The sequence below is a fragment of the Jaculus jaculus genome, chromosome X (assembly GCF_020740685.1).
Source record: "Jaculus jaculus isolate mJacJac1 chromosome X, mJacJac1.mat.Y.cur, whole genome shotgun sequence".
Classification (NCBI taxonomy): Eukaryota; Metazoa; Chordata; class Mammalia; order Rodentia; family Dipodidae; genus Jaculus; species Jaculus jaculus.
The window spans coordinates 98380070-98396784 of record NC_059125.1 but is presented as its reverse complement, the minus strand read 5'-3'; the positions used below and the strand labels follow the sequence as shown (position 1 = coordinate 98396784).

The following is a 16715-nucleotide window of genomic DNA, read 5'->3' as shown; positions in this document are numbered from 1 at the left end:
GAAACTCAAAATATCAGGAAGAAAATAGAGCTTAATTAATGGTAAATACAGGAGAAATATAAAAGCTATGCTTTCTGCTACTTTAGTAAACTAGTAAGAACTGTTTAAAGCAAAACTACTGAGAGTGTAACATAGATTCATAAGATGTGTGAAAGATATGGTCAGGAAGAATAAGTGGCTACCTAAACAGAATTTACACTGCTGTAAGGTTATTGTATTGGTGAACTACAAGGTAAAGTATGAGTTTGAAATACAGGTTATGACACCGTATGTTACAAGTAAATATAAGTATGAAATGATAAACAGAGAGCAGAAAGCAGCACATATATAATGGCATAGGTGTGAAGCATGCAGTGGTACAGTATTGATTCCAGGTGGACTTTGTAAAGTTTAGGATGTATGAGTAAGCATGTTTTGTTTCTTTTTTTCTCTCTCATTCTTTCTCTTTTCTTTCCTTCTCTATTTTTTTTGTAAAGGGCCTGGTAGTAAATTTGTTACATTTTGTGGGTCACAGTATTTGTGGCAACTAATAATCTCTGCCACTGAAGCACCAAAGCAGCCTTTGACAAAAAGTAAAATAAAATGTGTGACTGCATTCTAATAAAATGTGCCATACCCTTAAACATCCACAAAAAAAATAAAAAGTAATAGTTACAAAGCCAACAGAAGAGACACAAATGGAATAACAGTAATTATTCATTTAACCCAGAATAAATCACAAATGTGTCAATATACAAATAATGACAGCAGGAAAGCATGAAAAGAGGCAAATGAAAAAATATAGCAATAGAGTAGACTTAAATTCAAGCATTTCAAGAATTATGTTCATAGCAAATGGACTACATAATTTACCTAAAGGATAACAAACCTCAGTAATATGCAGTGTACAATGATATACTTTAAAACTGCAAATACATTGAGAGTAAAAGAAGATAAAATGATAAACAGTAGCCAGCAAGCATAAGTCATATAATACAGATATATTAGCATAGCAGAGTAAATTTCAAGGATAACATTAATAAGGTACTTCTTTGAGAAAACATAACAATTCTAACATCTATAACTGGCAAATGCTTCGAACTCTCTAACTTTATACATATAGTGGGAGAATAATACAAATTCACAATTATAATTGGATATATTAATAAAATTCTTTTTCACTAATTGACTCAAAAAGTATCCAAAAAACTAATAAAGACATAGAAGATACAAAAAATAGTCACCAACCATAACATAATTGATATGTTCTGAATATTCATCTGGAATATTCATTAATTGAGTCATAATATGGAACATAAAATAAAATCCAATAAACTTGGAAAGGTTGAAATTATATAGTATATTTTCTATATCATACATATGATATAACTGAATTAAAAATAATAAATATTGGTTGGGCTGGTGGAATGACTCAGTGATTAAATGCACTTGTTCCACAAGTGTATCAATCCAGGGTTTGGCTCTCAAGCACCCACATGAAACCAAACATGGTGGCACATACATCTATAATCTCCACATGTCTATGGTCAAGGAAGACAGAGCCATGGAAATCCAGAAGCTTGTGAGCTAGCTAGTTTGGCCTTCCCAACAGCAAACAACAAGAGAGGCCCTGTCTCAAACAAGGTAGAAAGAGAAGACCAACACTCCCAAGGGTGTCTTTCAACCTCCACAGGTATATTATGGAATGTTTACATCCATACGCACACATAGATTAAGTAAATAATAAAGAGAATATATTAATAGCAAACTATGCTTCAAATACTAAAGAAAAAATTTTGAAATTTTCCAATATAAAGAAAAATAAGCTGGTGTAGTGTTACATACCTTTAATCCTAGCACTTGGGAGGCAGAAGTAGAAGGATTACTGGGTGTTCAAGCCACCCTGAGACTACATAGTAAATTCCAGGTCAGCCTGAGCTAGAGGGAAACCCTACCTCAGAAAACAAACAAAAAAAAAAAGAAAGAAAGAAAGAAAGAAAGAAAGAAAGAAAGAAAGAAAGAAAGAAAAAGAAAAGAAAAAGAAATGCTTTTGGAGACAGATATGCTTAACCTAATTTAAATATTACACAATGTATACATGTATCAAACTTCATATAACACCACACTAGTAGGTACAATTTTAGCTCAACCACAGTGGAACAAGCTTCTAATCTCAGTAACTCAGGCAGATATAGTAAAAGATTACCAGTTTAGTCCCAGTACTAAAAAAAGGTACATTTCTCAATTTTTACATATTTGATAAAAATTCAATTTTAAGAATCTATGAATTTAATTTTAAAAAACATAGTAGCATACTTTTAAATAACTCCAAATCAAAGAAAAAACTCTCAAAGTGAATTATAAACTCTTTTGAATAACTAAACATTACTACACAGTATCTGTTAAAGTTACACTAGTTAGATAGATGTGTAGCCTTACATGTCTTTATTAATGGAGACGAAAGATTTTTAAAAAACCCATTATGTAAGTTTATGCTCTAAAAAACTAAAAAAAAAAAACACCAAAGGTCAAATTAAATGCAAATTAAGTAGATAGAAATAATAAAGAATGGAGCATAAGCAAATAAGAAATTAACAAAGTAAAGTAATTTGGACAAAACCTGGTTCTTAAAATGAGTAAGAGACTTAATAAATCCCTAAATAAACTGGACAAGTCAAAGTAATAAAAGAATAATAAAGCAATATTGGAACTTAAAAAGAGGACATTATGGATCTCACAAATGTTAAAAAAATGAATGCATATCATATATGACTCTACACCAATGCCTTTTATGCATGTGCATCTTTGTGTGTGTACATGTGGAAGCCAGAGAACACCCTTAGGTGTTATATTTAAGAATACTATACACAATTTTTTGTGTGTGATGTGGTATGTATGCACATGTGTGTAGATATATATGCTCCTTGTGCATGCATGTGGAGGCCAAGAAAGAACATCAGGGGTACCTCCTCTATCATTCATCCATGTTTCCTTGAGATTGCGTATCTCTGAACCTGGAGCTGCCATTTTGCAAGCCTCAGCATTCTCTAGTCTCTACTCCCCACTGGCCTAGTGTGATAGACATGAATATCACATTCAGCTGATTATGTGGGGAATCAAACTGAGGTAATCTCAGACCCCCTTAGGCCTTCATGCTTGTGTTGGAAGTGCTCTTAATAACTGAGCCATATTTCCAGTTCCCATTCTTAATTTTTGAGATGGGGTTTCTCATTGGTCAGGAGATCCAAAGTTAGATTTGACTAGCTAGCCAATGTATCCCAGGGAGCCTCCTGTCTCTGCCATCACTGGGATAGGAATACAGGTGGGTGCATAGCCACCATATCCATGTTTTTATGTGGATTCTAAGAATCCTACTCAGTTCCTCATGCCTGCAAAGCAAGCACTTTACCAAATGAGCTATACCCTTAACCCTGTCAATAAATTTTAAAAGTTAGAATAGATAAACCCTTTACAAAGACATGAGTGACCAATTCTGACTCAAGAAGGAGAAAAGTCTATGTGGCCCTGAATCTTCTAAAGAATTAAAAACCTTATTTTCTAAAATGTCTCACAGAGAAAACTCCAGATCTAGATGATTGTAGTAGTCAGTATTCATTTCCTGAAGAAGAAAAATGTAACTTAAGAAAGCAGAGATGCCAAAAATATTTCCTAAGTCATTTTAGGAAGGGAAAATAACTTTGAAACAAACTAATTAAGACATTTAAAAATACCGTAACAGTATATTCATGAATATAAATGCAAGAATCCTCAGAAAAACTAACCAAGAAGTAGCAAATACATTCAGCCATATATCATGACAAAGTGGGTTTTATTTTATTTCTTTAAAGCAGGCTGCCTATCATTTAAAATTTTCAGTGTAATTCATTGTATTAACATAAGCAGAGAAATTATCATCTCATGTCAATAGTTACAGAAAAGATTCTACCAGTCTTCAGTAACAATTTACAATGGAAAAAATCTTTCAGAAGACAACTGGTAAATATGGGTGAGGAATATATGGTTAGCTATTACATAATCCTCACAACTTTTATATATATTTGAAATGTTTCAAAGTGAAAAGTTGGGGAAAAGAAATTAATTATCATCCATGCTCCTATGGTAAAATTCTCATGTCAAATTCTGCTTTTCACCAAAAGAATCATTATAAAGTTTTCTCTCTCACCTGGCTACTCTTCCTACTCAACCCTATAGATTAATGCAGAAAGTCATCATTTATCTCTATTCACCCGAAAAATAAAATCTACTACTAATCTGTAGCACTGTAACCATGATCACAATCCTCTATCATTAGTTTGACTTGCTTAACCCTTTAAAGTGCTTCCCATTTTGTTAAAATCTACCTTTCCTACCACACATGCTGCACCACTGCAATGTCTATTCACCCCCCAATGGATCCTTTACCATGGCTATTCTCCTGCGTCATTTGAAACCATTCTGGTTGTACATAGTTATAAAGCTTGCCCTCATGTTCTACATTTTTCTAGAGAATAGACTTCACCTTTCCCTTCTCTGAGTCTCCCAGCTTTGGAGGCCTGTCCTACACAATTTTAAAACTTTAAAACAGAGTCAAATTTTCTCTAAGAGTGTCACATATGAAATCTTCTCAGTATTTTCTTGCAATTAACAAGATATTTTATTTTTTTTATTTATTTTTATTTTTGTTTTTTTTTAACTGTTCCAGCTTCCAGTTGGTTTTTTTTATTTTTTATTTACTTGTTTGAGAGCAACAGACACAGAGAGAAAGACATAGAGGGAGAGAGAGAATGGGCGCGCCAGGGCTTCCAGCCCCTGCAAACGAACTCCAGACGCGTGCGCCCCCTTGTGCATCTGGCTAACGTGGGACCTGGGGAACCGAGCCTCGAACCAGGGTCCTTAGGCTTCACAGGCAAGCGCTTAACCGCTAAGCCATCTCTCCAGCCCAAGATCTCTTATTTTTGATCACACATTTAAAGAATCTTTATAGAAAACTTTTTTGACTATGAATATGAAATTTTCATTACAAATTCTATTTCAAGTTTGATTAGTGTAAGTACACAATTAACATCATTGAGTTATGCTTTTTTACACTTATGGTATATTCACATTTCTGTGTGTGGATATGGTCTAAATCCCAGTCATCTTGATAGTTCCATAGCCGTCCATTAGATTAGCATATGTTATATTTACTTTTGAGTTGCTAGAACAAAACACCCGATCAAAAAGCATTTAATGGGAGAAAAAGTTTGATTTTTTTTAAAGTCTCAAGAGCAAGCTTCACCATAGCAAGGAAAGGAGAGTAGAGCAGAGGCTGAGCATCACTTCTTGTCACAGCAGCTGGGAGAAAGCAGCAAGAGAGTAAGACAAGATTTGTCAAGGGGAAAGCTGAGCTATAACAACACACAGCCTACCCTTGGCAAAACACCTCATCCAGAATGTTTTCACCTCTCAACTAGGGATCAATCATAAAAAGCACATGAGGCTATTGGCGACATTCCACATTTAAACTACCATACCATAATTTGATTAGTCACTCATTTCTACCCATAAGACTGTTTTTTGACTCAGTTGGTTATGATTTCTTTTTCTTCCTCATTCACTCACCAGGACTATTGAGTTGGAGCATAATCAGTAAGAATTTAATAAGCTATGCCTGCGGCCATATAAAGCCAGATGAGTAAGAAATCTAAAATTATTTCCCTTTCATCTTCTTCAGTAAACATTTCATTCAACTAGATTTAGGGCACAAGTTCTTTCTGATTAATGTTTTTCATTCCTGCCTATCCTCTACTTGTTCTAAACTTTGTCTTACACTCCAAACTGTGTCCTGCAGCACTTCCAATGATGTAGCTAACCCGTCCCATAACACTTTCCTTTCTTTAAAAGACCCAATTTCCTCCTGAGAACTCACCCTAATTAAGGAAATGAAAGTACCCAAGTACCAAGTCTCAAAATGTCCCTTTAAATTAAAGAAGAGAATATGGAATGGGATTTTTCTCCTTGATCTTAGTTCATTAGAGCAAGTTTAGGAAATGAAATTTTAATAGCACCTTGTTGATTTTGTAATTTCTTATCTAGTCATCTTCCACAGCTAAGCAACACAGAATGAATATCTTTAGGGCAACTTTACTTCTAACAAGAATTTTGAAAAAAAAAAAGCATCTTATTGTCTTGTTTTAAAGAACTCAGAGAAAAATATTCAACATTATTTCTAATTATATAACAATCTATTTCATAAGAGAAATTATTTTCTTTACACTCAGACATGGCTTGAAAGACTTTATAGCTTATACCGGGAATGTCGGCTCATCTAACCTCCATTTCTGACTTTATTGTTTTCCTGTGTCTCTGTGTAGCAATTCTAAAGACCATATATTTATAGTGAAAAGAAAAAAAAAAACAAACTACCTACTCATCAATAATCTGAAAACCCCATAATTCTGCAAGACAAACACATCCATTCTCTTATTACACAGAATTGAATGTCTTTATGTAAGTCAATCCAAAATGTATTTGTAGGTACCCAACGTGTGCCAGCAGGTCTTCACATCCTCCTTACTTCTTTAAACTACATGAACTACATTTTTCTACTGATTCAAATATTTTGAAACTTTGTAACTTTCTTCCCAACAATACATCACAGAGAACTGTCCACTACAGTCAAACTGCTGAAGAACTGACTATAAGATGACCCAATTTCAGTTCAAATTTAAACAAATCCTTCCATAAAACTGATGTCTGATCTTTTGTTGTAGAAGCCCAGTTGGGTCAGTTGAATAGCAACAACTGCATAACACAGCTCACATAGTGTGTGTAGCAGCAGGAGCAGCATCAAAAAACAGGGAAAAGGGCTGGAAAGATGGCTTAGTGGTTAAGCGCTTGCCTGTGAAGCCTAAGGACCCCAGTTCGAGGCTCCATTCCCCAGGGCCCACGTTAGCCAGATGCACAAGGGGACGCACGCATCTGGAGTTCGTATGCAGTGGCTGGAAGCCCTGGCACACCTATTGTCTATCTCTCTCTCTCTCTCTCTCTTCCCCCCTTTCTCTCTCTGTCTGTCACTATCAAATAAATAAACAAAAAATTTAAAAAAAAAAAAACAGAGAAAAAATGACCTCTTATTGAATGGGAATAATTGCTCCCACATATATTGTTAAAAGTTAATTGTAGATACATGTGTTCTCTACTAGAAAAGGAAATGGATATTTCTGCCATTCACTTTTGTTAAGATATTAGCCAACTTCTTGCCATAATGACTAACACCTTTAAGTAACCCTATGTCAATAGCGCAGACTTTCTAAATTACCTTATCTACTATAGTCTTAAATTGACAGAATGCAGAGCCAGGCATTGTTGTGCACATCTTTAATCCTAGCACTCAAGAGGCAGAAGTTGGAGAATCACCATGAGTTCAAGGCCAGCCTTGTACTACAGAGCAAGTACCAGGTCATCCTGGGCTAGAGTGAGACACTTCCTGGAAAAAAAAAAATAGGGAATGCAAATAGTGATAGACATCACAATTATCTGGTGAAGAAGGTAGTGAGCTCACATTTGGCCAATCAACTACAACCTTGCTATTTCCTAACCAAGGGTTGATGGATAGGATTTCCCACTAACAATGAGCATGACATAGAAACATGTTTTGTACTGATACTTCTAAAACCTATAAATATCTGAAAACAATATGGTTTGCTTCAATATGTACTCATTTTTTACAAATAGCTCAGTCGTCAAGCATTTGCCAAGCATATATAATAGGTTCAATCCCCATCAATGCAAAACACCAAAAACGAGAAACTTAGCCTGTTATTAAGTCATTTTCCTTATATTTTTTAATCTTTATTTTTTTGAGAGAGATAGAGAAAAAAAAAAGAAAATGAGAGAATAGGCCTGCCAGGGCCTCTAGCCACTGCAAATGAATTCCAGATCTGTATGCCACCTTGTACATTTGCCTTACATGGGTCCTGAGGAATCAAATCTGGAAGTCCTTAGGACTCACGGACAAGCACCTTAACTTTTAAAATCTCTCCAGCCCAATTTTCCTTGTTATGAAAATGGAGAAGAACTACGTTTCATCCATTAGTCTTTTGTCTGGTGCATAAGTTGCATGTTTGTTATCAATATCTGTAGGAACCTCAGTGGAATGGATACATGACTACAATGAACTACACAGAAATCATTATAACTGTTTTTATATTTGGCACAAAAGAGTCATAAGTGATAGTGAATCAATATAATCCCTCTTTAATTTTTGGTTTTGAGGAAGGCAAATGAGAAAAACGGTAGCTCTGAGATTAATTGCTGGCTCTACTAAGAGCAACCATGTATGCTTGAACCCAGATATCTTTAATCAGATAAGGACAAAGGATTGTACAAACTGCATAAAGCAAAACTAAGTTTGTCAAGGCATTTTTCAATATTCTTTAAGAGATAAAGTAACTCAAAACAGAATATTATAATTAGAGAGCAAATAAATCTACTTGTGACATGAAATAAGGACCTTATCAGAAATCTACTGCTAGAAAGGAAGATTATTATTGAGGTAGCTAAACAGAAGGGATGAGTTAAATAAACTCCTATTTTCATCACCTATGGACAATTTAGGATGTCTCATTCATCATGTATCCAATTTTATGTAGTATGAAATTAAATGATATATAAACATACAAACAACCACCTTAGGGACATGCATAAGCCAACAACAACATATTAGGGGTTTTTCCCCATCTGTTCTATATATACCATAAACTAAAGCAGGAAACCATAAAAAGAAAGAAAAAAAAACAGTGCATTCAAACTACTCCTACTGTCCAGATCAGTAGGAAAAGTTTTCCTCTGATATCACAATTGCTATCATCCTGAAGGAGGAAGAACAGGGTTCAGGAGGGCAAGAAATTCAAACCATTTAAAAAGTCAAACACTTCAACCCTAAGTAGAACAACTTCCTATATATTATTTAATAAAGCCACTTGCACTATGCCTCACTAATAAACAAAGTCCAGTAAGCCACAAGTAACCCCACATTAAGTAAAAATGAAGAAGGAAACATTTAAAAATTGATCAGTCAATGTCACTAATATATCAATAACCTTCTCTACAAATACATGCTTTATCAGCCTCTCTCCTAACTAAGAAAACCAAAATATATGATAGAATACACAGATAGTACCTGGTTTTTGTTTGTTTGTTTTTAATATAGATTTTACTCAAATTAAACTATTATTGTGTAGATGACTTTTAAAACACTTGACTCATTTTTATCATTTCAAATTCTGCTACAGACATGACACAAGTGAGTAAGGAAAATAGGATCTGGTCCAACATGTTATATTTGCTAGTATGTAATCTCTCCCAGTGTTTTATTTCAGCAGCAATCAATCTGAACTAAGACTATAAGTGAAAATGTGACTTGAAAAGTAAGAAAAGGAAAGGCAGCTATAAATGATATGCCAATTTTGAGAGATGATAGGTAGAATCTTACACAAATGCAGCTGAAAGATAGTCACAATTATACTGTGATGATTTAAATGCATGAGTCTATAAGAGGAGAAAAATCAATAAATTACTTTATCTTTACCATTCCAGAATCCTTTCAACTTCAGCATTCTTTACTATTTTACAGCCCATGACCCACATTAGCAAAAGACTTATTAATTAATTAACTTATTAATATTTATTATATATAATTAATTACTGATTAATTAACTTGTTCATATACTAATAACAGAACAGCATTTCAATTAGCAAACACTCTTACCTCAGACAATAAAAATTAACTAAACTCCAAGATCCATCCAAGATATATTGCTTTGAAAAGTAAAAATGTACTTTATTGCCTCAATTTTAGACTTAATGAGAGAATAAAATACATATATTTAAATCTCAGAAATAATAGAGCTAGTAGTCAATAGAAAGTCCTAGCTTTGCCTTTTGTTTTGTTATAATAAAGCATTCCTCAATGTTTTGCTGAAGTGATTATAGTCAAAAAATCAATTCTTAATATCTTGTGCAAGGTTTGTAATTACAACTAAAATACAAAATCAAAACTGAAAGACATCGTGTTATTAAACACTTATTAAGTTTTAATTGAGATATATTTAACTTTAGCTAATCTCTGAACACAATCATGATAGATTGCCAAACAACCATGTTCTAGGAATAGATATTTCTTATTGAGAAATTTCTCTTCATGCAATTAGCTAACACTAATACTTTTGAACCTAGGTGTTTTACATGTATTTCTGCTTGGGATTCCATGCAAATATGGGGAGTAAAAGCTCAATGACACCTTTCAAAACCTTTCCTTTAAACTGTGATGCTAAACACTCAAATAAGAGGCAAAGTATGTTTGTGTGGATACACACACACACACACACACACACACACACACACACACAAAGAGAGAGAGAGAGAGAGAGAGAGAGAGACAGAGACAGAGACAGAGACAGAGACAGAGACAGAGACAGAGACAGAGACAGAGACAGAGAAAGAGAGAGTGCATGCACAAGTGGTTTCCTACATTTGACTTGTAAATGTTTGTCCTCAGGTGTTTAAACACTAGCAAATGTAACCACCAATAAGTGGCCACTGGTCTTTGAAGCTTAACAAAATTCCATTCATTTTACAATATTTTCCAGTGGTAGGCAAAGAACTTAATTTTTATTTTGACTGCTTTCCAATATTGCTGGGATACAAGTGTTTGTTTAAAAACACTTCTAGTTAAAGACATAAGTGTTCATTCAATATGCATAAAACCACACATTTGAATTAATAATGGAAAGTTGCCATCAACTTACCAGAATTTCTCTTTGATACCATCTTCAAATTTGTACTGACTGTAGAACAGACCACAAGGGCCAGAAGAACAGGCAGCTTCATCATTCACTTTCTTTGACAGCTGAAAAATTAACAAAAATGGATTAAGTGTGAAGTATGTATGTTGACCTCAAAAAAAAAATAAAAACACTACAAATTGACATGCATCTGAAAACCACAAAATCCTGAAATTTCATTAAGGATATTTCACTGTTGACATTCATGCAGATATCCCAGAATTTGAAAACTCCAAACTCTGAAAAATCATTAGTTCTAAGCATTTCAGATAAGGGATACCCAAACTTTCAAAATTTGTTACTGAACTAATGATAATCTATTAACACCTGGCTTTATTTTTATTTATTTATTTATTTATTTATTTATTTATTTATTTGAGAGCGACACACATAGAGAGGAAGACAGATAGAGAGAGAGAGAGAGAGAGAGAGAGAGAGAATGGGCGCGCCAGAGCTTTCAGCCTCTGCAAACGAACTCTAGACACGTGTGCCCCCTTGTGCATCTGGCTAACATGGGACCTGGGGAACTGAGCCTCAAACCGGGGTCCTTAGGCTTCACAGGCAAGCACTTAACCGCTAAGCCATCTCTCCAGCCCTTGGCTTTATTTTTATGGAACTAGAAGAAAACTTGAAAGCACACAGTTGAATCATTGCAGAGCACCCTGCTTAAAACTTTTCAATGGCTCCAACTTCATTAACAGTGAAATATGAACTCTATCTTTTAGACTTTCAAGGTCATGAAGGTGTGTCCCTCCCACCCAGCTGCTTCCATTTTATTTTATACTACTTTTCTTGTTTGTTATCTAATTACTATGATCATTTCATTTGTCCTAGGACCATCTAAGATCATTTACTTTTCAAGGCATTTGGTTTTGCCTTCTTCCTGAAATATTCCTACATAGTCTTGAGCAAAGTAATTCCCTAACAACCTACATCTTGCAGCCTCAAAAACAGCCTCCTGCAGGCTACCCAATCTTAACTTTTAGTCCTCTGCTCCTCTCTAGGGTTTGTTTTCTTTCTCTTTGTTTCCTTTTTTTTTTTTGTCTCTTCTTTCTTCCTTCCTTTCTTTTTCTGAGACAGGCTAGCCTTGAACTAGTGATTCGTCTGTTTAGCTTCCTGTGTGCTGTTTCTAGCCTCTTTATTTTATTCATAGCTTTTCTGCACCATGGTGCATGGATATGCCTCCTCTTTCCACCTCTCCTTTGCTTTCTCTCTCTCCCAATTGCCCTTTCCTCACCTCTCTTTCCTCTCACTCATTATGATAAAGTCTTAAAATTAATATACATACATATATATATATATATATATATACATACATATATATATATATATATATAATATATATATCAGCACTTACAGTATTTAATTATTATGTTTATTTATGTGACAGAAAGACATTTTATTCAACTGTGACATTCATCTTTTAAAATTAATGGCACTGAGTCTTAACCATTTGGCATGAAACCATAATAAATTAAAAATGTATGAAACTAGACTAAGATATTGTCTTTCACAAGGAAAGGGATTCTCTAAAGAACCATCAGTAGGCTTTTTGGCAAAGGAAAAAATATTAAGATTTTATCCTCATTCAGATTTTTCAGAAAATTGGTTACATATATGGTGACTTATCAAGGAACTTTTGGGAATCACATGACAACTAGCACAGAGGTCATCATAAATCCAAGATACACAATGGTAAGAGGGTCATGAGTGTGAAAGTATAGTGATCTTTGGAATAATGAGTGAAAGAAAACCCAAATAGAAAAGCAAGAACTATCAGATAACATTAAATGATACACATAATTCTGAATAAGGATATTTTGAATAATTTGTCCTTAAAGATACAGAAACACCTAGATTATAAACATATCCGGGTTCTATCAAATGCTATACTCCTCATATTGCCCTCAAATATCCACCTTGGGGTTGGGGGCTTTAGGGGATGGCTCAGTGAGTTGATGTGCTTACACACAAGCATGAAGTCCTTAGTCAAAATCCCCTTCACCCATGTAAAATGTCAGATGTTATGGCATTTGCTTGTAATCCCAGCACTGGGAGAGCATAGAGATAAGGATCCTAGGGATTTGCTGGCTAGCTTATCTAGCTGAATCAGTAAGCTCCATGTTCAATGAGAAACCCTGTCTCAAAAACAATAAGGTAGATGGGCTGGGTAGATGGTTTAGAGGGTAAAATGCTTATTATGTAAGCATGAGGATCTGAGGTCAGATTCCTAGCAACCACATAAAAAGGAGCATGATGACATGTGCATAGAACCCTTGCGGGGGGGGGGGCAGGTAGAAAGAAGAATCCGTGAAGCTTGCTCAGTAATTTGTCTACCCAAATTGGTGAACTGTGGGTTCACTGAGAGACACTGTCTCAGGAAAATAAGGTATAAAGTAATAGAGGTAGTCTAGTCACTGCTGGCTTCTACATGTGCATGCACACCCACACACATATAGACATGTGCACATACAGGACATACACAGACACACACAAGATCCACCTGTATTATGGTTAATATTGTCAACTTGATAGGATTTAATATCACCTAATAGAAAAAATCTCTTGGCATGTTTGTGAAAGAATTTCTAGATTAGGATGACTGAGAAGGGAAAACCTACCCTAAATGGTCATCACCAATCCATAGATAGCAACATTTTATGGACTGCTGTCACAGATTGAAAAGGAGAGTATAAACTGAGCACCAGCATTCATAACTTTCTATGTACCGACTATGGGTTGAATGTGTCTAGCTGCTACATGTGCCTGCTGCCATGCCTTCCTTGCAATGATAGATTGTGTCTCCTTGACCTGTAAGTCAAAATGAACTTTGTCTTTTTTTTGTTGCCTCTTTTTTGTATTTTGTCATAGCAATGAGAAAACTAATACTGAAAATTTGCATCAAGAAATTGAGTCATTGATATAATAACCCTGACCATCTCATCCATGGGCCTTTGAAACAGATTTGTAGGAGGCATATGGAAGATTTGGGTTTCTTGGATAGAAAGGCCCTTAAATATTTTAAGTACAACCAAAGGGGTTGTGCTGGAGACAGGGCTTAGTGGTTAAAGATACTTGCTTGCAAAGCCTGATGGCTCAGGTTCAATAACTGAATACACACCTAAAGCCAGACTCACAAAGTGGAAAATGTACCTGGAGTTTGTATACTATATCAGGAGCCCCTGGTGTGCCCATACTCATGTGCTTTCTGTCTATTTCTCCCCCAAGGCTATCTCTCTAATAAATAAATAATATTTTACAATACATAATGGGCCATTCTGATGGAAATTTGGAAGACCAGAATACTGAGATAAATGCAGACACCAGAGACCCAGCTCATAGGATTTCAAAGGGAAACATGGGCTCTATTGAGAACTCAGCTATAAGCCATTTAAATTATATTCTGGGAAAAAATTTGGCTGTATTCTACCCATGTCCTAAGAACTTGAGTGAGTTTGAATTCAATATTAAAGGACTAATTTTTTTTGGAAGAGGAAAATTTTAAGTCAGGATAGCATTAAGACTGTGTCATGGTAACAGCCCACTGATATTATCCAAGTCTAAAATGAGATAAAGCAAAAAAGAGGAGAAGAAAAATAGAAAAAACATACAGTTTAGCAAAGAAAAGAGTGACAGGACTTCCTGTAGGCTACTCAGAACCAGCCCAGAAGGCTAGCATTCCCCCCTCCCTCAGTTTTCCAGCCACCAAGTCCTCCATCCCAGCAATGACTGCCATCCTAGCCATGACCTGCTTCCCAGCTGCTGTCTCACCATGCATGGACATGGTCCTCCTGCAGGCTAGCATTTCCCCTCTCTCTTTTGCTCCACCTTCCTGCCACAAGGACGGCCACCCATCCCCCTACCCTGCTGTGTCACAGGATTCTATACTCCCATCCACCCCATCCTATGCAGTCCCAACAGACTCCACTGTCTCATCTCCTAACTCAGCTGCATCACAGGACTATGCAGTCCCATTCCCCCCCCCAACCCACCACAACACCATTCCCCCATACCCCTGTCCTGTCAAGCCACCTGATCATGCATGCCCATATCCTAGACCACCAAACTAGAAGGCCCTTAACCAGGTCTTCAGGCCCCCACCAGAGCCTCACCAACTACTCTGATCTGAGCATATAGGCAAGGTTCCCATCTGAAGCCTAACTGAGACAAACATAAAAGGGAATATGAACTGAAGACACTTCCAGGGTAAACTACCACTTCCTGCTAAATTAAATAAGATTCCTATACTATGGTGGGCAGACCACAGCCCAAAAGGAAGAACATGAAAAATCAAATGGAAGTAAATCAAACATGGTTTCCCAGTCCCACAATGGAAGTCTCTAATCAAAACATAGATGAGATAATAGGATCATAACCCAGAAATGAAGAAAGAAGCTATGCAACCCTGGTGAAGCAATTAGCACAACTTATAGAAAATCAAAAAAAGTCTGATAATTGTATGAATGCTGTCCTTGCTAGATTACACCTAATAGAAAAGAAACGGGAAGTGTTCCAAAGACAGTTAAATGATCTTAGGGAGAGTAAAAAAAAAAAAAAAAAAAAAAAAAGTACCTCAATAATCAGCTGGATAAACTAAATGAAGACATAAATAAATGCAAAGATGAATTTTAAGAAGCATTAAGAAAATCAGAAAATAACATGAAAAGGGAACTCAACAGAGGGATGGATACTATACATAGAAATGCAATGGAAAATTAAAACCAAATCTAACAAGTCCAAACCTATATATAAATTCTCAAGAATAGAGTCATTTATGTGGCAGATAGAAACTCAGAACTGGAAGAAAAAAATGGAAGAAACAGTTCATGAGTCTAAAAATTTGAAAAAGTTCAAAAAATTTTGTGAACAGAACATGAGGGAACTATGGGATACCCTTAAACGTCCCAACATTTGGATCATGGGAATACCAGAAGGGGAAGAAATTCAGACCAAAGGCATGGAAAATTTATTCAACATCATTACTGAAGAAAACTTTCCCACCTTCTCAAAAGAGAGTCCCATCAATTTACAAGAAGCTAACAGAACTCCAAATGGATTGGACCAAAGGAGAAATTCTCCAAGACGTATTATCATTAAGACTCTTAATATCAATAACAAAGAGAAAGTCCTAAAATCAGCTTTACATTACATATAAAGGTAACACCCTCAGAGTTACTTCAGACTTATCAATGGAAACCCTGAAAGCCAGAAAGGCTTGGAATGGAACTGCAAAATCTAAGAACCTATGGCTTCCAATGCAAACTACTCTACCCAGCAAAAGGATCCATCATAATAGATGGTGAAAGAAAAACTTTCAACAATAAAAGTCAGGTTTACAACTATATGAACAGAAAACCAAACCTACAGAGAGTACTTCAGGGAATTTTCCACAGAGAGGAGCCAAATAAGCAACCTCAAGTGTCTATAAGAATCAGATAGCAATAACCAAACTCACGGAAGGTGCAAAAAACTACAAAGTCCAAGAAAATACCAAACCACATAAATTATATACCACAATATGGCAGGGATAAATCAAACCTCACAGTTATTACCCTAAACATTAATGGCCTTAATTCACCCATCAAGAGATATAAGCTTAGAAGATGGATCAGAAAATTAGGCCCCTCAATCTGCTGTCTTCAAGAAACCCACCTCACCGCTAAAGAACTCACGGTGGAAAGGTGGAAATGATATTCCAAGCAAATGGAAATAAGAAACAAGCAGGCAATGCTATACTAATATTGGGTAAAATAGACTTCAAACCAAAACTAATAAAACAAGTCAAAGAAGGCCACTTCTTACTTATCGAGGGAATGAGCCAACCAGAAGGTATGATCATCAATCTTTATGCACCAAACACAGGTGCACCATAATTCATAAAACAAAACCTATTGACAATAAAACAGAAAT

The 16715-nt window shown here is 35.5% G+C and overlaps 1 protein-coding gene across 1 annotated transcript in view; it reads right to left on the bottom strand.

Moving 5' to 3' along the window:
- Il1rapl2 (interleukin 1 receptor accessory protein like 2) overlaps positions 1–16715 on the bottom strand; it is a 1146491-nt gene that overhangs the window by 1054360 nt on the left and 75416 nt on the right. The window contains exon 2 of the mRNA XM_045139829.1: positions 10770–10870. Coding sequence (XP_044995764.1) covers positions 10770–10854 — 85 coding nt within the window. The 5' untranslated portion in view covers positions 10855–10870. The remainder of the gene's footprint in view (positions 1–10769; positions 10871–16715) is intronic.